This window comes from Notolepis coatsorum (assembly GCF_963971535.1).
Source record: "Notolepis coatsorum genome assembly, chromosome: 16".
Classification (NCBI taxonomy): Eukaryota; Metazoa; Chordata; class Actinopteri; order Aulopiformes; family Paralepididae; genus Notolepis; species Notolepis coatsorum.
The window spans coordinates 46,090,124-46,108,949 of NC_140180.1; the positions used below are offsets into that span (position 1 = coordinate 46,090,124).

Here is an 18,826-nt window from a genome sequence, read left to right on the forward strand (position 1 = left end):
GCACCCAAGGGAATAAAAAAAAAAGTCAGACTGCCCAAAATAAAATGATTAGAGTAGTGATGAAGCTTCCTACCCCCACTCACCTGGATGTAGCTATACTTTATCAACTAAATTGTATGTGCTTTAGGGACACCCACACATATGCACCCAGGGGCAGTTTAACATTAAACTGCAAAATACCTTTCGGTACTCAGCAGCCTGTGAGTGGAATAAACTGCCAGTCTATATAAAGTATCGACTTTAAACAAGCTATGAAGAAATGGCTTAGACACTCAGGATAATGATATATGCAGGTGTGCTGTAGACTGTTATTGCATTTTCTTAATCAATGCTTGAACATTCTATTTCTATGTCTCATTTGTGCATACTAGTCATCTTGTCCAACATCTTGGTGGGCAAATGACATGTGATAAACACATGTTATCTTTAAATAACTATGGCAATTGAGCTGCATTAAGTCACATTGGCAGGCACGAAATGCATCACAAGAGAAAATAAACCAATGATAACTTCAGATGACTATGAAAAATCAAGTAAAGAATGTGATACAGGGAGATCACTATAAATCAATGATTCAACCTTTTTAATTCAGGGCCCTGAAAGACTGGTACACCATGGTAAAATATGGACAGAATTACACTGCTATGCAGACCTCACTACGCCTGTATGTCACCACCTGAAGGTGTTGACAGTGAAATGTCACAACTTTTCAGGCTATTTACCTTGAAAAACTAGAGGGCTGTAAAATCTATATCACTTCCCCCAAATTAATTAACCAGTGCTGTATACTTACCAAATAAAATCAGTTTAATGTAGCCATTTCAATATTAGACCAGTTACCATGATGGAAAGAAAAATACATCTTTATGGCTTCACTACAAACTACCCTATCAATGTACCAGTATTTGTCTCTAAACAGCTTCCAACCAGTTTTATTTTAGTTTTGAGATTTCTCCAGATGCTAGTCTAAAAATGTGAAATGATATACATCCATAAACTATATCTGATGTAATTCCACATTTAATAACATCACTGTTCAATTGTAACTAGTCTATATTCATTCCTTACGAGTTTATATTTTTACCAACACTACCTTTCAATAATCAATGTGTATCTTTGCACAATTGACCTATTCCAAGCAGTCCTTAGCTTGACCATTGAACGAAACATTTGTGATGGGCCAAAAACTGAAATCTTTTAATAGAAGTTATAGAGTCAAGAAATGAACAGACCTTGGGATAAATAACAGTCCCACCTTTTCAATAGGCAGATTATAGAGTCCAAATTACAAAGTCCCATCTCAATACGAGGGAAACTTGCAAACAAGCCTCAAGCCCTGGTATAAATATCCAACCAAGTACTGCAAAAATTACTAAGACAGGGACCAGATTCAAATATGATGGATTTATTGAAAAACAGTGACACATCCAGAAGATTGATCCACAGCTTAGAACTGGATGACCTGGCCCTGGAAGAGAACAAAGGAAAAGCAGTTAGACTAAAGGCCAATAGGCAGCAGAGCATGGGGCCAAAGGTCAATAGGACCTGTCTCAAAACCCTCCCCTCTTTTCTTGATCCTCCAATCACAGCTGTCGCTTACCTCTGACGAGGAAGTCCGAGGTAAGCGACAGCTGTGATTGGAGGATCAAGAAAAGGGGCAGGGTTTGAGACAGGTCTATTAAGAATAGCACTGCCTCAGGTTATGGCAGCTAAAAACTAATAAGCATATTATTACCCATGAATTTACACCACAAAATACAATCCGATGATCGAACATTTCAAAACAATCTGAACATTTTAAATAACTGTTTGTGATTAATTATGTGCTAGTCTAGAGACGACCATCCCGTGAATCATGAACGCATGGAATTCAAAAGGAGCTAAAATGATCTTGTGGTGGTGAAAAAGCATTTGGAAATAACATTGAAATGCCCAATAAGGTTAATTAAAATGTGATTTTTCATAAATGTACTTGCATTTGGTCCAATTGCTTTCTCACCTCAAACAAAATACACCAGGGTTCACTAGGAAGCGGTCTCAGACCACCTCAAGAGTGGACCAGGGTGCCATGTTTGATTCAAGTTACACATGTCCCTAACAGAACTGTAGCAGGAGAGGAAACGTTCCTGGGGTCAATTCAACTGGACAACACAGGTGTAAAAGGACCCAAGCCTGTGCTCAGGCAAGTCTGCTATTTTTACTGAGTTTCAGGATAGGAAACTTCAGCTCCATCCAAAAATAAAAGCATGGCACCAGAGACCATGCGTGTGACAATCCATTACAAAACTTGTCCGATGCTATAAATCAAGTTACCAAGCTTAAAAAGGGAAAATCCTCCATAAAACATACGCTACACACCTCCACGGCATCCAATTAACATCTCTAGCCTAGCCACCATACATTACCTGAGAAGAGGGCTGCAACTAACGATTATTTTGGTAGTCGACTTGATTATTTTTTCGATTAGTCGACTAATCTAACGATTATTTCTGTCACACCCTCCATCTCTGCTTCCTGTGGGCGCGGCTCCTTTTCCGGGCTCTTAGCAGACTTCTTAGCTCAACATAACAGACCGACAGTAAGTTTGGGGGAACTAATGGGATAAATGGGGATGTTGTTTGCTCCTGACAACAGTCTCAAAGTCTGGGGTGATGGTAGACAAAGCCGGTCATGCTCAATGTTCAATCTGTTAATCTGCTTTGTCTTCAGCTGGACCAGAGCTGAGAAGCCACGTCAGAAAAAAGTATATATAAAAAAAATTATGACGCATCGACGCAAAAATTCTGCGTCGACGAGTTTTTATGATAGACGTCGTCGATTATGTCGACACCTGAGAACGAATAGGTGGCTGTTCAAAATTCCTTGGCATTACTTAGTTATCTACAGTTTGTGGGGCATCCAGGACAGCTTTTGCCAGAAGTAACACCATGAACTTCCGTTGCATCGACCTCAACCCTAGTTTCCTACCAGAGCAGCAAGACAACCCGAAACAAAGCTTGCTTACCTTTCTCTTCTTGTCACCACCCAACTCAAAGTGCTTGCATCTTTTGATGGGCATCATTTTCTTGGATCTGCAGTTGGGCTCTATGCACTCTAGCCTCAGCACAATCTTCTTTGTAGTCTTAGCCTGGAAACATTGTTTATCGATTAGTGCATAATTCTGACAACAGGTTAACATTAAGCCCTAGCCATATTTTGCCACTTACAGGGCTAGGGTATGGCGTGATATCAATCTCGTACCAGTGCGCTCTGGCTTACGGGGTTAACTACGGGTTAGGCTACGTGGCTAAATGCACCATGATGAAGGCTACGTGGCTAAATGCACCACGATGAAGGCCAGATGGCTAAACGACCATGAAGGCTATGTGGCTAAACGCACCATGATGAAGGCCATGTGGCTAAACGCACCATGATGAAGGCCATGTGGCTAAACACACCACGATGAAGGCTATGTGGCTAAACGCACCACGATGAAGGCCACGTGGCTAAACTCACCATGATGAAGGCCATGTGGCTAAACTCACCATGATGAAGGCCATGTGGCTAAACGAACCATAAAGGCTATGTGGCTAAAGAGCCCATGATAAATGTGACATCCAAGATAACGCACCATGATGTGCCAAACAGTGGCTTCCACAAATGAAACTTTCTAATCATTCCATGAACATTGTTAACAGGTGAAGTTGTCCCAGTCATTCATTTTCAGTAGAAATGCTCACCTTTTTTCTGAAGATGGGCTTTGTCTGACCACCGTAACCGGACTGCTTTCTGTCGTATCTCCTCTTACCTGCAATTAACAAGCAGTTTAGCGTCAATTCATGGAGAAATGCCCAGCCAGCAACGTAGGCTGCAATATTCTAGGACATGGACAGGAAAATACACTTAATACAATCAACTTGTGGTTTAACAAAAAGTTCCCATGTGAAAGTGTTAAAGGAAAACTCCCAACATTTTGGGAAATTAGCTTATTTGCCATCTACCCTGGAGTTAGACAAGATGCATACCTTTTTCTTCTCCGTGCATGAATTAGGAGTAGGAAGACTTTTGGAACTAGGCTAATGGAGGAACCTACTTCCAGTGACTGACGCTAAGCTAGGCTAACTGTGTGCGTCTTCCTACTCCTACTGCATGCCAGGGTTTCCGTTAGAAAAAATTGTTGCCGGTCTCCGTGACCTGCAAGATTTCAATCTACCGGACAAATGAGATTAATTCCGGTCATAGTTTATTGAGCTTTAAAACAATTGATAGGCAGGCTATATAAAGAATGTCATCCTCAAGGCATGTAGATTTATAATATTATTACTTAAAACTAGGCTACTTTTGCGTATACAGTCATTAATATATTCCAAATAAAATAAGTCCCTCGATACTCCGTGCTGCTGCTGACTTGAAATAAAATAGACCGCGTATGTGGGCAGTCGGTCCGACACTAAACAGCAGTCTGTTATAATCACATTTTTATGAGCTAACGAATTCCGTTATATTGGACATTTGTATTAATTATATCAAGCGAAGAACTGAGAAAGCAGAGAAACAGCAACATTATCGTGGTTTGCGTGACGACTCTTTCCACCTCGCAACGACTTATTTGCAAAGAGTATGGCGCTGCAGAGCAGCTGATTCAGCCGTTATTGGCTCTTTTCTGGGAACCGCACAGCAGCGCCCCCCACCTAACATTGGCTGAAAATGGCTGAATTGGAGTACTGCTGGAATACTGCATTGTGCTGCTGCTGCTCCGGCTCTGCAGCTTCACAAAAGTTCGCACACCCAGCACTAAGTTCTCGCTGACAACGTCGTTGTCATTATTAGAAGCAACGAGGAAACAAATGTAATGATCGTTTCGTTCATCGCATAGGCTATTTAATTTGAGCCTATTTTAATACAATTCAAATAATCAAATTGTGCTTAGACTCAGGGAATAATTTTCACCGGACATTAAGACCGGAGAGATTAAATATGTCGGACTTCAACAGATTTTGCCGGTCAAATACCGGTAATTACCGGCTAACGGAAACGCTGCTGCATGCACAGAGAAGAAGGGTATGTACCTTCTTGTCTAACTCCAGGGTAGATGCCAAATAAGCTAATTTCCCAAAATTTTGGAGTTTCTTTAAATGTAACTAATAATATGACTGAATATAACTGCACTTTAACACTTTAGTTGCCAAAGGATGAGTTTAGGCGTCCTTCCCCGCCATGCTCAAGTTGCCGAAGACGCCGTAACTAGTCTTTGATATCAATATTTCAAAAATCTGTGATCGGAATCATATTTCCTTTCCGGGGCCCTGAGACACAAGTGTGATCTCCTCTCAATCCTCTAGCAGTTCAAGACCGCCATCTGGTGGCCGATCGGCAGATCGAAAAAACGGATGTTACCTTTAACCCGGCAGGACTCACTCCATATGTGGTCCGGGCACTCGCTAATGTTAGAGAGACTCAGTCTTCACACAGTGAACATCGATCGCTGCAAATAACTCGAAAAAACATGATTTGGACGTATATATTATTATACAACCTGGAAATGGACCGGGTATTTCAACATCTCATAATGGAAAACTGTCTACCCCACGCTGATCGCCCAACGGCCCGCGGAGACTGGGGTGAGTTTTAGCGTGTAATATTTACCGTGTTCGACACTAACTGCTATGAACATTTGACCCACATTAGATGAATGGTAAAACGTTGCCCACGGAATTATAAACGATCCCCCGCCCATCCGGTCAATATCAGATGATACGTAGAAACTTCTAAAAGTACGTCCAATTGAAATTTTTGATCTCGCACAGATTACTACCTAACTGTATTTCATCATCAATATAATGTATTTGGGGCTATAAATCACGTTCTGGAGAAAGCTGCAGAAAGAGATGAAAACATACTATACTTTAGATCATATTTTAGTATGAATATGTGAATGAAAAAGTTTAACGTTGCTACACCATGAACAATACATATAGGACCTTGAATGGGCCCTAATAATGGCAATCTAGCAATAGAATTTAAAAAGTTATAGCCCTGCAAAGAAGGGGAACTTCTCCATGTTAAATAGAGCTGGCAACAGATGGTATATCATGAATTTAACCTTAGGCAATCAAAGTGTTAACTGTTCCACAAGAGGGCACTATAGACTTACGCCTATAGCAGCTGACGTCAGGTAGCAGGTATGAGTCTATATTAAAGGCAGCCCAAGAGTCCTTCCGCATTGGCGTTTTGCGCTGATTGGCCGAGCGCGCGCATGCGCTGCGACGCGCTCCTTAGCCAGGAATCTAAACTCAGTTTAAGCTCCAGAGAGCGAGGCTGAAAATCCACAGTTCTTGCCCCACTGATGGAGCCGAATCCCGGATCCGAGTTTTCTGATGAATACCCCCAAAATATGGAGGACCCGAATGCAATTAAGTATTGATGATTACGCCGTAACAAATCATTAAAAAAATACCGTTAAGTGGAGTATGTTGTTTCTTTACATATATGTTGGATTAGAGAATTCGCACACAGTAACTACATGCATCATTGTTTACAGTGAACGATGGGGCTGGGCCGCGCGGTGCTCCGGTGGCCGGTGAGCGAGCGCGGCGCTTAGTTTAACGCGTCCGTGTGGATTAGCCCCACCATTCATTGTAAACAATGATGTCTGTTGTTGTAGCCACCGGGTAAATTGCGATTTTTTATTAGATTGTCATGACAAACCAATTCTCTAATCCAACATATATGTAAAGAAACATACTCCAGTTAACTGTATATTTTTTTAATGATTTGTGACGGCGTAATCAATACTTAATTGCGTTCGGGACCTCCATATTTTGGGGGTATTCATCAGAAAACTCTGATCCGGGATTCGGCTCCATCAGTGGGGCAAGAACTGTGGATTTTCAGCCTCGCTCTCTGGAGCTTAAACAGAGTTTAGATTCCTGGCTAACGGCACGGGCTCACTGCTGACGAATGAACACGGACGGACGGGCGGCTGACTCTTCACCTCCGCTCCCATGTTAACGGACGATAGTAGGCACACTGGCCGCGAGCGCGCCTCGCGAGCGGCAAGCTATCTTTTCGCTTCAATCCTATTTGAGGCGGCGCGGGAGGCGTGCGCCACGCGCATTGTCACAGAAATACAATTGATAATCTGCATTCTTACCACAGATATAGATGTTGTTCAACCAGCTGTGTCTGTATCTGCAAATGAACGCCTCGAATGTTTGTTTATACCTATAACTATTACAATGTTGCATAATAATAATCTCTTGCTGCTGCTGGGGCTACACGCTGCTCTTTCAGGAGTACAGTCACACTTATCATCATTCTAAAATGACTGACTTTGCATATAGACTAGGCATTTACAGCTGTCCCAATGTAAATGTGCCTTCCTCGGTGCGCTTCCGCACGCTCAAGTCGTAGGTCCAGTGTGCCTGACCAGGGGGGCGATCTCACGAGGGAGCCGTGCGTGAAATTCATTAGTTAGCAGTGTGCCCGTGCCGTAAGGAGCGCGTCGCAGCTCATGCGCGCGCTCGGCCAATCGGAGCGCAAAACGCCAATGCGGAAGGACTCTTGGGCTGCCTTTAATATAGACGCAGCAGGTATAAGAGATTGTTCCCTCCCCCTCAGTCTCTCTAGCTCTCACGGAGAGCAGGTGTCGTGGTGGAAATTACATTATGTGAAATAAACCTAAAGAGGACCTCGTTGTCATGACCAGTTATTTTCCTCCCCAGGTGACTCAGTCGACAGAAAGTGTTGACATCCGCTTGTTGCACTACAATAATCCATTCCCTGTGTATTACCCCATGTTTACTCACCCTGTGCATAGAGGGAATCCTTTCCCTTCTTGTACTGGGTCACTTTGTGAGGCTGGTGCTTCTTGCACTTCTTGCAGTACGTCCTGCGGGTCTTTGGGACGTTCACCTTTAGGAGAAATGAAGGATAGTTTAGGCAGAGAAAAAAACATGAGCGAACACGTGGTTGTATTAGTAAAGTACAATTTTAATTGTATGGTGTTAGTTGTCCGTTTAACTGCATTATGACAAATACAAATTTAGAATGTTAACATATTGGGAATATAACGTTAGCTTGGGGCGCGGTGAATGAACATGATCTATATGAATTGAAAATGGGGGACCCTGATGGAAACAAGACAAACGTCTTTCTCAGGTCTGCATCCCCTTAACAATTGTATGTATTGAGCCGTACTGTATTGTACCCATTCTGCAATCTGTTAAATAAAGTTCTCATTCAACGTCACGCTAGGAACTAGGAAGCATTACTTCAGCTAAGGCCTAGGCAGCAGTTTAACATATTACATGGCGTTCTCACATTCGCCGAAACGCTTGCTTGTGATTGGTCAATAGCCCCCGACAGCGGTGAATTATTTTTCGATAACCACCGGTGATTATTGTTTTTCGCAGCTGGAGTAATCAAGCCCCTCAGTGCAGCCAATCACACACCTGCCGGTGTTCTGCCGAATTCTACAACCTCCTCGAAAACTGCTGCCGTAGCGCGAATCGCCTATATCTTTTGACAGCTGGGTGACGTCACCCTATAGTTCACTCCGAACTCCAACAGGTGTACCGACATGTTATCATCTACAAATACATTCAGCTGCAAAGCCAATTACATGCAAAGCCAATTACATGCTTACATGCTTATACAGTTCAAAAGGTGCAATGAAAAACATATGTTTAAGATATTGTTTAAGATATATCAACAAGACTCAACATGACGTTCGTCAGCAAGGTGGCAGAATATTGTAGAGTGAACGATTGTGGGTCATGCGCATGCGTGCGCAAGCGCAGGAGCGCTGGCAGCAGAATTCGAGGAAGAGTAGAATTTTGCAGAACACCGGGCTGCCCGCGATAATAATAATGACTTAATTTGGGCTGACAGAGCACACGGAACTGCGATTTGTCAAATGAATTAGGTATATTGTTAGTAAGTGAAGTATCATTCTTGCTTCATTTATCTCTATCTAAGTTCATTGATCGTATAGTTTTCTATTACCCTTTTCCTCTGCATTGGTTAGGTATTTTTCTCAGATGTTCGGTTCAAGTGAGGGGAGACGGACAACGTGGTCAAGATCAACGGGCGGCGGTTGTTTATTAATACCATAGCTTAGGAATCAACAAGTACATCGTCTCTTTGGTTCAAATCTAATTGTCTCTTTCATGTGGCTGTTGTCGTCTCAGGTTGTCCATGGCAACAACGAGTCCTCTCTTAGTGGTTTGCGGGTCTGGTTGTTAAGGCAACCTGGCCTCCGGGTCCTCTGCGGTTTGGGAGCGCTTGTTTCGTCTACCCTCGGTGGAGTCTGGCTCCCCTGCTGCGAGGCGATCGTTTTCTTCTTCTGGTGTCAATCGCTCTCTGTGTCATCGGCTCAGCCGTAGCCGGCTTGGCGAGTCTCCCTCTGTCGGTGGAGGTTTTCAGCGCTCCAGCTGCGATGCGATCTCTGTCATCGTCTGTGTCTCCCTCTCGCTGTGTCAAGGCTCTGCTCTCGAGTTCTGTGTGTCTCTCCAGGTCCTTTCTGGTGTGTCTGTCTCCAGTCTCCAGGTTTCCTTCTGGTCTCCTCCTCCCGTCACCGGGTGTGTCTCTCCTTGTCCGTCGCCATCAGCCCTTTTTATCAGAGAGAGAGAGAGAGAGAGAGAGAGAGAGGGGGAGAGAGAGAGCGTCCCTGCCTGCCTATTCACGTCCATACGCTTTCCTTATTTTGGTCACATTCCAGCAGAAACCTGTCTGCTGGTGTCCTGTGACCACATGTTTCGCTGACACAACCGTTTCACCATATAACCTTGCCGGGCTGTTTAATCATTGATTAGTTTAATGCGTGTCATCTCTTCATGCTTCTTGTGACAACAGTTTTCATAGTCTATGGGGAGACAGACTGGCTCTTGATGCATAGATAATAAAACATGAGCTATTTCCATCTACAAACTCTTTACCATTCTGTAATTGCATTTTAGAATACTAAGATAATTCTTTATTGTCTAGCCAGTGACTCACTGTCTTGTCTTCAGTTGGGTCCACTTTTTACTTTATTTTCCTGATGAACATTTGACCAATACTGTATAGTTTTACCTTCTAGTTTTCTGATTTGCTAAACCTTGATGCATTTTGAACACTTGGCCTCACTTGAGTGCTGCTGACTCATCTATCTGAGAGGCTCTTTTTACAGTCCGATTCACTCTGTCCCCTGACCACTCTGCCATGTCGTAACTTGAAAGTCCTTACTTAGGGTAGGGGTCAGTTTTATTGTCTTAAGGTCAGCCATCTGTTTCTGGGGAGTCAACCTGCCTCAAGCCTAGGGTCTCAGAAATAACTCACATGGGGATATCTAAAATGGCCCTTCTCTCAATCAGCATTTTGTCTTTCTAATCATTACCTGGTACATTTCACTTGCATTTATTCATGTTTTCATTTAGAAATATACGACAATCCACCCTTAGGGGGTTTAATAACCCACTATACAACATTAATTTTCTAAATTAAACATGTTTAAAAATCATAATCATAATTTTTGCTAATATTTTCTAAAATTTTCAAAAAAATCCAAAATTTACCCAAATCGAACTACAACCCCCTTTCCATCTGTACAGTTACAAAATCATCATTTTACCTACCTTTTCCTCCTTTCACAGTTATACACATTTATCAGTTATTATTATGACATCCAGTCTAAGAAAGCTGTTCCTGTTTTTACAAGAAACACTCTTTCAATAATAGCTTTTTTGTTTAGACTATTTTATCCATGTAATTAGCTTAAATGTCTATCTTGTGTAATGGACTCTGCAAGAAAAGATTAATACATCACACCACTAAAAGATTAACTCTCTAAACATTTGAGGGAAATTCAAACAAGCAACATAAATTATTTCTTCTCCTTGAAAAGACCACTGAGGCCTCAATTATTCTTCGCTTTCATCCCTGTCAGTTATCCCTGTTTAAACCTCCTGAGGCCTTTACTGCTAACTCGTTTTTGACCGTTTTCTTCTTGTTGTATCTTGTGCTAATCACCGCCTCTTCGTTGTATGCAGGTCTCTGGTACTGCTCCGATTTTCCCCAGAAGGAAACGATTTTCCCTCTGTCCTTTTTGCATTTTGGATTATTATTTACAAAACACACAATAGATTGGAAACTTTTATTTTCGCAGATACATCTTTACTGTTCTGCATTTTGACAATACATTTTTCTCCAATTAATTATCTATGTATTTCACAGCTTCTTACGTTAGCATTCAATCAAATCATCTTTGTCTCATTTCTTTTTGTGCTGTACTGTTTTACTAGATTCAATATCTCAAGATCAACACAACTACCTCCACCCTTGACAGTGGAATATCCATTATTTCACTTTCAAATACCTTGTTTCCCGACAGCTCCTCGGTCCGGACAGTCAGCTCTAGACGAGGCCAATCACCAACAGAACCTATGTGCATGGTCAACAAACCACAGTCCCTTTAAACACACATCACACACACTCCGCCAGCTTTCAACAAGCCGGTGCAGAGTCTTCCATAAGTCAATCATCAAATTCACATGTCTGCACTCTACATGAACACTGTCTGGCCAATTTGCGACCAAAAACCTACAGAGCTTTCTATAGACAGAGAGATATGTTTCCCCAACACTTATCATAACCCAAAAAATGACACAACCCTCCAGATTCTACATCTGGAGTCTTAATGAGCGGAAAACAAACCATGAACCAGCTCCCGTCCATTCCCAGTTTCCAGCTCATTATATCAGACCTCCTACCAGTCTCGCTGTGTCACCACCACCTGCTATCCCTGACCGGCGAGAGAACTCCCCCAGCCAGCCAGTTCCTATAACTATCAGAGTACCAAACAAAAACAAACAAATTAACAAAAAAAATTGTGAGTGCCTACATGCTACACACCCACCAAACAGAACTTAGAAATCCAAAAAGAAATAAAATAAGTAATGAAATAATAATTTGCGTTTTTTTTTTTTTTTTTTTTTTTTTTAATTCCTTAATTCAACTTTCACCACCCTTTGATCAAGTATTGTAATCACTACTATAAATAGTCCTTTGTTTCTAACTCTGTCTAATATTATATGTTCCATTTTTCCTGCCTAAAACCATAAATTTTGTTAGTTTAGATTAATCCATGCAATTTTCCCAGTTACTTCATCCCATCAACAGCCCCAACTTACCCTGGTTAGTCTTCCAAACCATTTTAGTAACTTGCACACCTAATCAAACCTTATCTATGTATCCTCATCTCTATCCTTATTCTAATCAGTCTCATTTCCATTTTAATTTATCAATAACTCTATTTACTCGAGCACCCAATAGGCTTTGTTTGTGCACTTCCGCTTTGCTCTTAATTAACCTATGACCTATGCAGACACCCCCTCTGAAAATGTCCCAACTCTCCACATTCCCAGCAACCCTGTTTGGACTCTCGCTTCTTACTGGACGTTCGCTGAGTCCGCCACCCTTTGTAACATGACCGAGCGAAATGGCCAACCTCCCCACAACCCCAGCACACAGCCGACGCCGGCCATCCCAGGGGTTCCAGTTTACCACGACTCCCACAGTCTCTCGGCTGGCCTCCCACAGTCCTCGCCAGGTCCACCCCTCTCCCGTCCTCTGGTCGCATGTCCTGTTGCCTGGAGGAGAGAGGGGCATACCTGTCCTTTTCTGCTGCCTCTCCTCGGGCCTTCTCTTGTTGGGAGGGGCCTGGAAACTCACCCCTCCTGCGGTTCTGTTCACCCTGTCGCGGCCCAGTTCCCTGTCCGGGCAACGGGGCACAGGGCACTCTTTGATCCCAGCGGCCTAGGTCAGACGCCCGAAGCATGATCTCAACAGCTGTCGCTTCTAGCAGCGCAGCCTTTCTTGCCAGTTCTCGTTCCAATCTCTGAGTCTCGTGTGCGGCTTGACCGATCTCCAGCTGTGTCTTCATCAGATCTCGATGAACTGCCTCGTGTTGTTCGAAAGCTGTCACAAACGCTCCCTGTTGTCTATAGTATGCTGCCTCTTCCCCCATCTCAGCACTAGCGGTTTGACTTCCCATCGCTGGGCTCCGCCTCTCATCTCGGCTTTGGTGCTGAGGGCAGGGTGGACATGGGAAACGGGTGGGCTGTAGAAACTGTTCGTGTATTCCATACCTGCTGTCGGTCTCAGTTCCAGCCATCCGGCCAGAGTGGACTTCGTGGGACTGCTGTAACCTCAGTCTCTTTTTCTGCCCCTTGGTTAAACCGCAGTCGCCTGCAATGGACACTCCAGCTTGAATCGGTTCTGGTTGGAGTAACACCGTTGTCACTGGTTCACTCCCCTGTATCGGAACCAAAGTCAACATTTCAAGTCTTTCTGTCGTACTGGTCACATGAGAGAAGTCCATATCAATCAGATCATCACTGGTAAAGTCTATCTGGGAAATGTCTGCAGAGGCTCTCGGCCTACTCCCCCCAATGGCCCGATCACTAAGGCCCTCCTCCATATCGTTGTTGTTGTTATTCTATTGTTACTGCATTTAATGCTTCAGTTGTTCCTATCAATTTTCCACTAAGGTGAACTTCCTATGTTACTGTCATTCATTCCACTTTCAACACACTCTTGTAATCACCGTTTGAAAAAACAAGTTTCTCTGTCTTCCACTACTTCTACTTACTTGAGTTAAAACACTCACACTGTCAAATTTTTACTGTGCAGACAAGGATTGATAACTGGCTTATCATTCATACTTATACCAAGGCGCATTAAAGCCGTTTTCCCTAGATGGTTATGGAAATCGTCCAGAGCTCCTGTTCAGCCGAGCACCTGTACAGAAAGAAAGCAAAAATATCCAGACTTAATACAGTGGCATTTCCCTTATTATTTCCACTCTTCGTTATGCATTGGAAATGTCGGGCAACACTATACTAAAATATTTAGAGAGACACAGTGTGATTTGTTTGAAAAAATAACGATACAGCTTATCTTGTTTTTTGTCCGTTCCCTCAACAGGAACACTGGAGGTTTCCAATCCCCTGTGTGCTCTCTCCACCTGATTTCCTGGGAAATATAATCATTAATCCCCTTCCTATCCATTGTCTAATAATCCTTTGTAAACCTGGTCTTCCATCCGTTCCAACCTCTCTTTGCTTGATGAATCTGTTCATCCTAACCTTATGTCTTACTTTTAAATGCCCGATTAGCGTATCGACTAAATGTATTATTCGCTTTTGCTTCACCGCTTTGACCCTTTTAACCTCCTTCCAGTTAAGAGTACCCTCCTCCCGTTCGGATGCACTCCTTCCCCTACTTAGATGCACCTCTCCCCGTAAGGTTTAGGCAGTCCGTTACGACGCAACAACCAGCTCCTTTTTTAGGACTGCCTTGTCCGACGCCGGCCCCTCTCCCCCAACAGAGATGCAGGTCTCCACTTCCGGCGGTAAGGTCTCCTCACATGAACGGAAGAAGTCCCCTTATTTTACCTTCAGGTGCAGTTCAAGGCTGGGTCCCTTTCCAATCTTAGGAGAGACAATCCAGATTCCTCTGAATTACACACCCATCATCAACAATAGAAAAAAACGATATAAAGAACTCACAAATTCCCACAGATTGCCGCGCTCCAAAACCTATAATAATCACAACTGATCTCTATTGTTTACTGCACCTCGTTCCACCTGTAAAGGTGAAACTATAAAAGAGGCAACAGCGCCCTCCGCTGGAACGTCTTGTCCATCACCACCATTGCACTATAGCACTCACCACTTCCTGTAGGAGGCGCCCACGCCTCCCCCGCAAGTGCGTCATTACGTAAACCACCCCAAGACGGGAACTCGACGTTCCACCTCAACCACAAAACTACAATTCCCAGAACCCTCTACACCAGAAGTCCCTGTCCTCCGCCCCTCTAAGATCCCGCGCTAGCAAAGAGTAGCAACACGCGAGATTCCCCGAGAGTTCAATCATGCTATATTGTTAGCACAGGTAGCTTAGCATCTTAGCTTCGTTAGCTTAGTACCGCTAGCACCAGCTTAGCTTAGCATCCAACATCACTCCTCCCAAACGGCCCAGTCTCCTGTTGATCCGAGCGGCACAACACATCGCAACGTTTACACAACCCCTGCTTTCCCCCATAACATAACTTTAATCCTATTTAGCCCCCGTTCACAGAACATATATCATTACCCTTATTCTAGCACGCTCGCCCGCTTGGCCCCGCCTGACCGAAATACACAGTATATCAAACGCACCCCAAGCTCCGACGCTCCCAATGACGTCGTCAGCTCAAAAATCCCCGTTTTCTTTGATCGTTACTACATTACTTTTAGACCTCCACACCACCGTTTTGAAAAATTTCAACGCACACTACACATCTCCTAGGTTCCATCACACTTGCCATTCATTCAATTCACTCGAAAACGCAACACAGCGTCCACACGTTAGTCTCGTCGCGCTCAGCTAATGCTGGCAGGACAGGGGTGTGGTTTCTCCCCGCTGCAGCCTTGGCCACCTGGTTCATAATAATACAAAAAATACCTTGACATTCACTCAGAGCTCCTAACATTCATCCATTCAAACACATATACTTAGCAAAACAATGTCTCATTCATAAGCATACCATTCATTAGCACACATTTATCCCAAACGCATTTGCTGCCCATTTCACACAATATCCTCCTATGTTCTAACCCCCTGTGCAGTATCTACTTCCAAAGTGCTTCATATCTCTACTGAGTCCGCGTTGCTATACCCCTGAGAAAACCCACTCCATTCATGTATAGTAGCCCGTGAAGTGTTTTAATAGCGCCCCTTGTTGGCTTGTATCGGAGTGTTATATGGCCAAATCGTGTGTCCGACCGTACTCCCCGCTACCCGTTGAGCCCCTTGCATTCCTCCACGCGGCTGATGTTCTTCAGATATCGACCTTAGCCAATCTGAGCCTAAATGACGTCGGACTAGAAGTGGTAATTCGCTTATGGAACGTCTTCCAAAGTCCATTACTCCGTCGCACCGATTCTAAGTGTGGTTTCTACAGCATTCTAGCCCGAACCCTAACATCTCCCTGTTCTCTGTTTCTCTTCGCGGAACCAGGCTATCCCCGTACTTCACCACGGTACTCTTATTCTACTCTTTTTAAGATCTGACTACTCCTCTTTACCCTTTAATGAACCACTACGTCACGCACAGTCCCACTTCCCGCTATCTGTGACTAATCTCCGTTCTACTGCTCCTACACCGGTCCCCTCAAATATTTTACCTAATCCCTAACCTATCCCCTAAGCTGATATAACTAAATACAGACATCTATTCCTTCTCCTCACTTGGCCTTGTACCAACTATAGGCATCCTAACTGAACATCCCCTAACCCCTACGCTATAAGTGCAGCGCTGGTGTGTGGCTGAGACCAGAGCCAGGTTGTGAAACCTGGACCCCGGTACTCCTCCAACACCAACATAACCTGATCCATCTCATTTCTACCCAATGCAATAGCAACCCCAAAATGCGAGACTGCTTCGCCCATTACCAATCTTAAACACATTAGTACTACTTACCTATTCCCACTGGCCTCGGTCGAAATGGTGACGATCCTTCAGTTTTCAGTCGTAGAGAGCTTCGATGAGGGGGAGAGAACCTCTCCGTGTCCTTGAGAAGTGGCTGTTGTCGTCTTCAACCGGTACTGGCCGAATGCAGCACGGGTCACGGACCAATTGAAGTATCATTCTTGCTTCATTTATCTCTATCTAAGTTCATTGATCGTATAGTTTTCTATTACCCTTTTCCTCTGCATTGGTTAGGTATTTTTCTCAGATGTTCGGTTCAAGTGAGGGGAGACGGACAACGTGGTCAAGATCAACGGGCGGCGGTTGTTTATTAATACCATAGCTTAGGAATCAACAAGTACATCGTCTCTTTGGTTCAAATCTAATTGTCTCTTTCATGTGGCTGTTGTCGTCTCAGGTTGTCCATGGCAACAACGAGTCCTCTCTTAGTGGTTTGCGGGTCTGGTTGTTAAGGCAACCTGGCCTCCGGGTCCTCTGCGGTTTGGGAGCGCTTGTTTCGTCTACCCTCGGTGGAGTCTGGCTCCCCTGCTGCGAGGCGATCGTTTTCTTCTTCTGGTGTCAATCGCTCTCTGTGTCATCGGCTCAGCCGTAGCCGGCTTGGCGAGTCTCCCTCTGTCGGTGGAGGTTTTCAGCGCTCCAGCTGCGATGCGATCTCTGTCATCGTCTGTGTCTCCCTCTCGCTGTGTCAAGGCTCTGCTCTCGAGTTCTGTGTGTCTCTCCAGGTCCTTTCTGTTGTGTCTGTCTCCAGTCTCCAGGTTTCCTTCTGGTCTCCTCCTCCCGTCACCGGGTGTGTCTCTCCTTGTCCGTCGCCATCAGCCCTTTTTATCAGAGAGAGAGAGAGAGAGAGAGAGAGAGAGAGGGGGAGAGAGAGAGCGTCCCTGCCTGCCTATTCACGTCCATACGCTTTCCTTATTTTGGTCACATTCCAGCAGAAACCTGTCTGCTGGTGTCCTGTGACCACATGTTTCGCTGACACAACCGTTTCACCATATAACCTTGCCGGGCTGTTTAATCATTGATTAGTTTAATGCGTGTCATCTCTTCATGCTTCTTGTGACAACAGTTTTCATAGTCTATGGGGAGACAGACTGGCTCTTGATGCATAGATAATAAAACATGAGCTATTTCCATCTACAAACTCTTTACCATTCTGTAATTGCATTTTAGAATACTAAGATAATTCTTTATTGTCTAGCCAGTGACTCACTGTCTTGTCTTCAGTTGGGTCCACTTTTTACTTTATTTTCCTGATGAACATTTGACCAATACTGTATAGTTTTACCTTCTAGTTTTCTGATTTGCTAAACCTTGATGCATTTTGAACACTTGGCCTCACTTGAGTGCTGCTGACTCATCTATCTGAGAGGCTCTTTTTACAGTCCGATTCACTCTGTCCCCTGACCACTCTGCCATGTCGTAACTTGAAAGTCCTTACTTAGGGTAGGGGTCAGTTTTATTGTCTTAAGGTCAGCCATCTGTTTCTGGGGAGTCAACCTGCCTCAAGCCTAGTGTCTCAGAAATAACTCACATGGGGATATCTAAAATGGCCCTTCTCTCAATCAGCATTTTGTCTTTCTAATCATTACCTGGTACATTTCACTTGCATTTATTCATGTTTTCATTTAGAAATATACGACATAAGTTAGCCATGTAATAAGCGGGATAATGTATAGCTATACTCGGTCATCATCGCAAAATAAGGCGGCTCGGTATTTTAAACTCGGTGTCGGTCAATTATTTTGCGACAATGACCTCGTAGCTATACATTATCCCTTACATATTGTTGATATGTGGCCTATACACATAAATGCAAAGGCTGTATTTATTTTGCTTAAACACCACCCCTTCAGCTCAGCTAAGTAAGGTAATATTGGCTCACCATGTCTTAGGCAGGGCTACAAACTGGCTTCCAAAGAACACATCTCCCACACGGAGACCAAACACCAACCAGCAGCCATTAACCACGAGACGAGACTGTCCTCCCCATGCGGAAGCCTTTTTAAAGGCAGGAACATGATGTTATTTTTTTTCCTAGCCGTATTTCTCGGAGACGCTCTCTGATTTGGCCGACGCCTGTTTCTACACTGGTTAAGCTTAGGCACTCTTTCGAAGTTGGTTAAGGTTAGAGTTTGTCTTAGAGCATGGCGATAGAACGCCAGGTAGTTCATAGATATATATATCTATGAGGTAGTTTGCAGGCTGTTCGACGCGGAAATGGGCAAAGACACAGCTCGTCACGCGATTGGGCAAACATCATAAATGTACAGTTTCCACGCCTAATGTATATACTCTTTTCTTTCTGGACTCTTTTTGTATCACAAACAGTACTGTAATT

General features: G+C 43.8%; 1 protein-coding gene across 1 annotated transcript; it reads right to left on the minus strand.

The window, feature by feature from the left end:
- Window positions 1–1,389: 1,389 nt before the first annotated feature.
- Window positions 1,390–18,473, minus strand: LOC311242599 (large ribosomal subunit protein eL42-like). The gene is made up of 5 exons (XM_084331582.1): window positions 18,371–18,473; window positions 7,788–7,893; window positions 3,720–3,787; window positions 3,005–3,127; window positions 1,390–1,468 (listed from the first exon to the last, which is right to left on the minus strand). The coding sequence occupies exons 1-5, from the start codon at window positions 18,371–18,373 to the stop codon at window positions 1,448–1,450; spliced, it is 321 nt and encodes a 106-aa protein (XP_084187708.1). The 5' UTR covers window positions 18,374–18,473; the 3' UTR covers window positions 1,390–1,447.
- Between the last annotated feature and the right edge of the window lie 353 nt (window positions 18,474–18,826).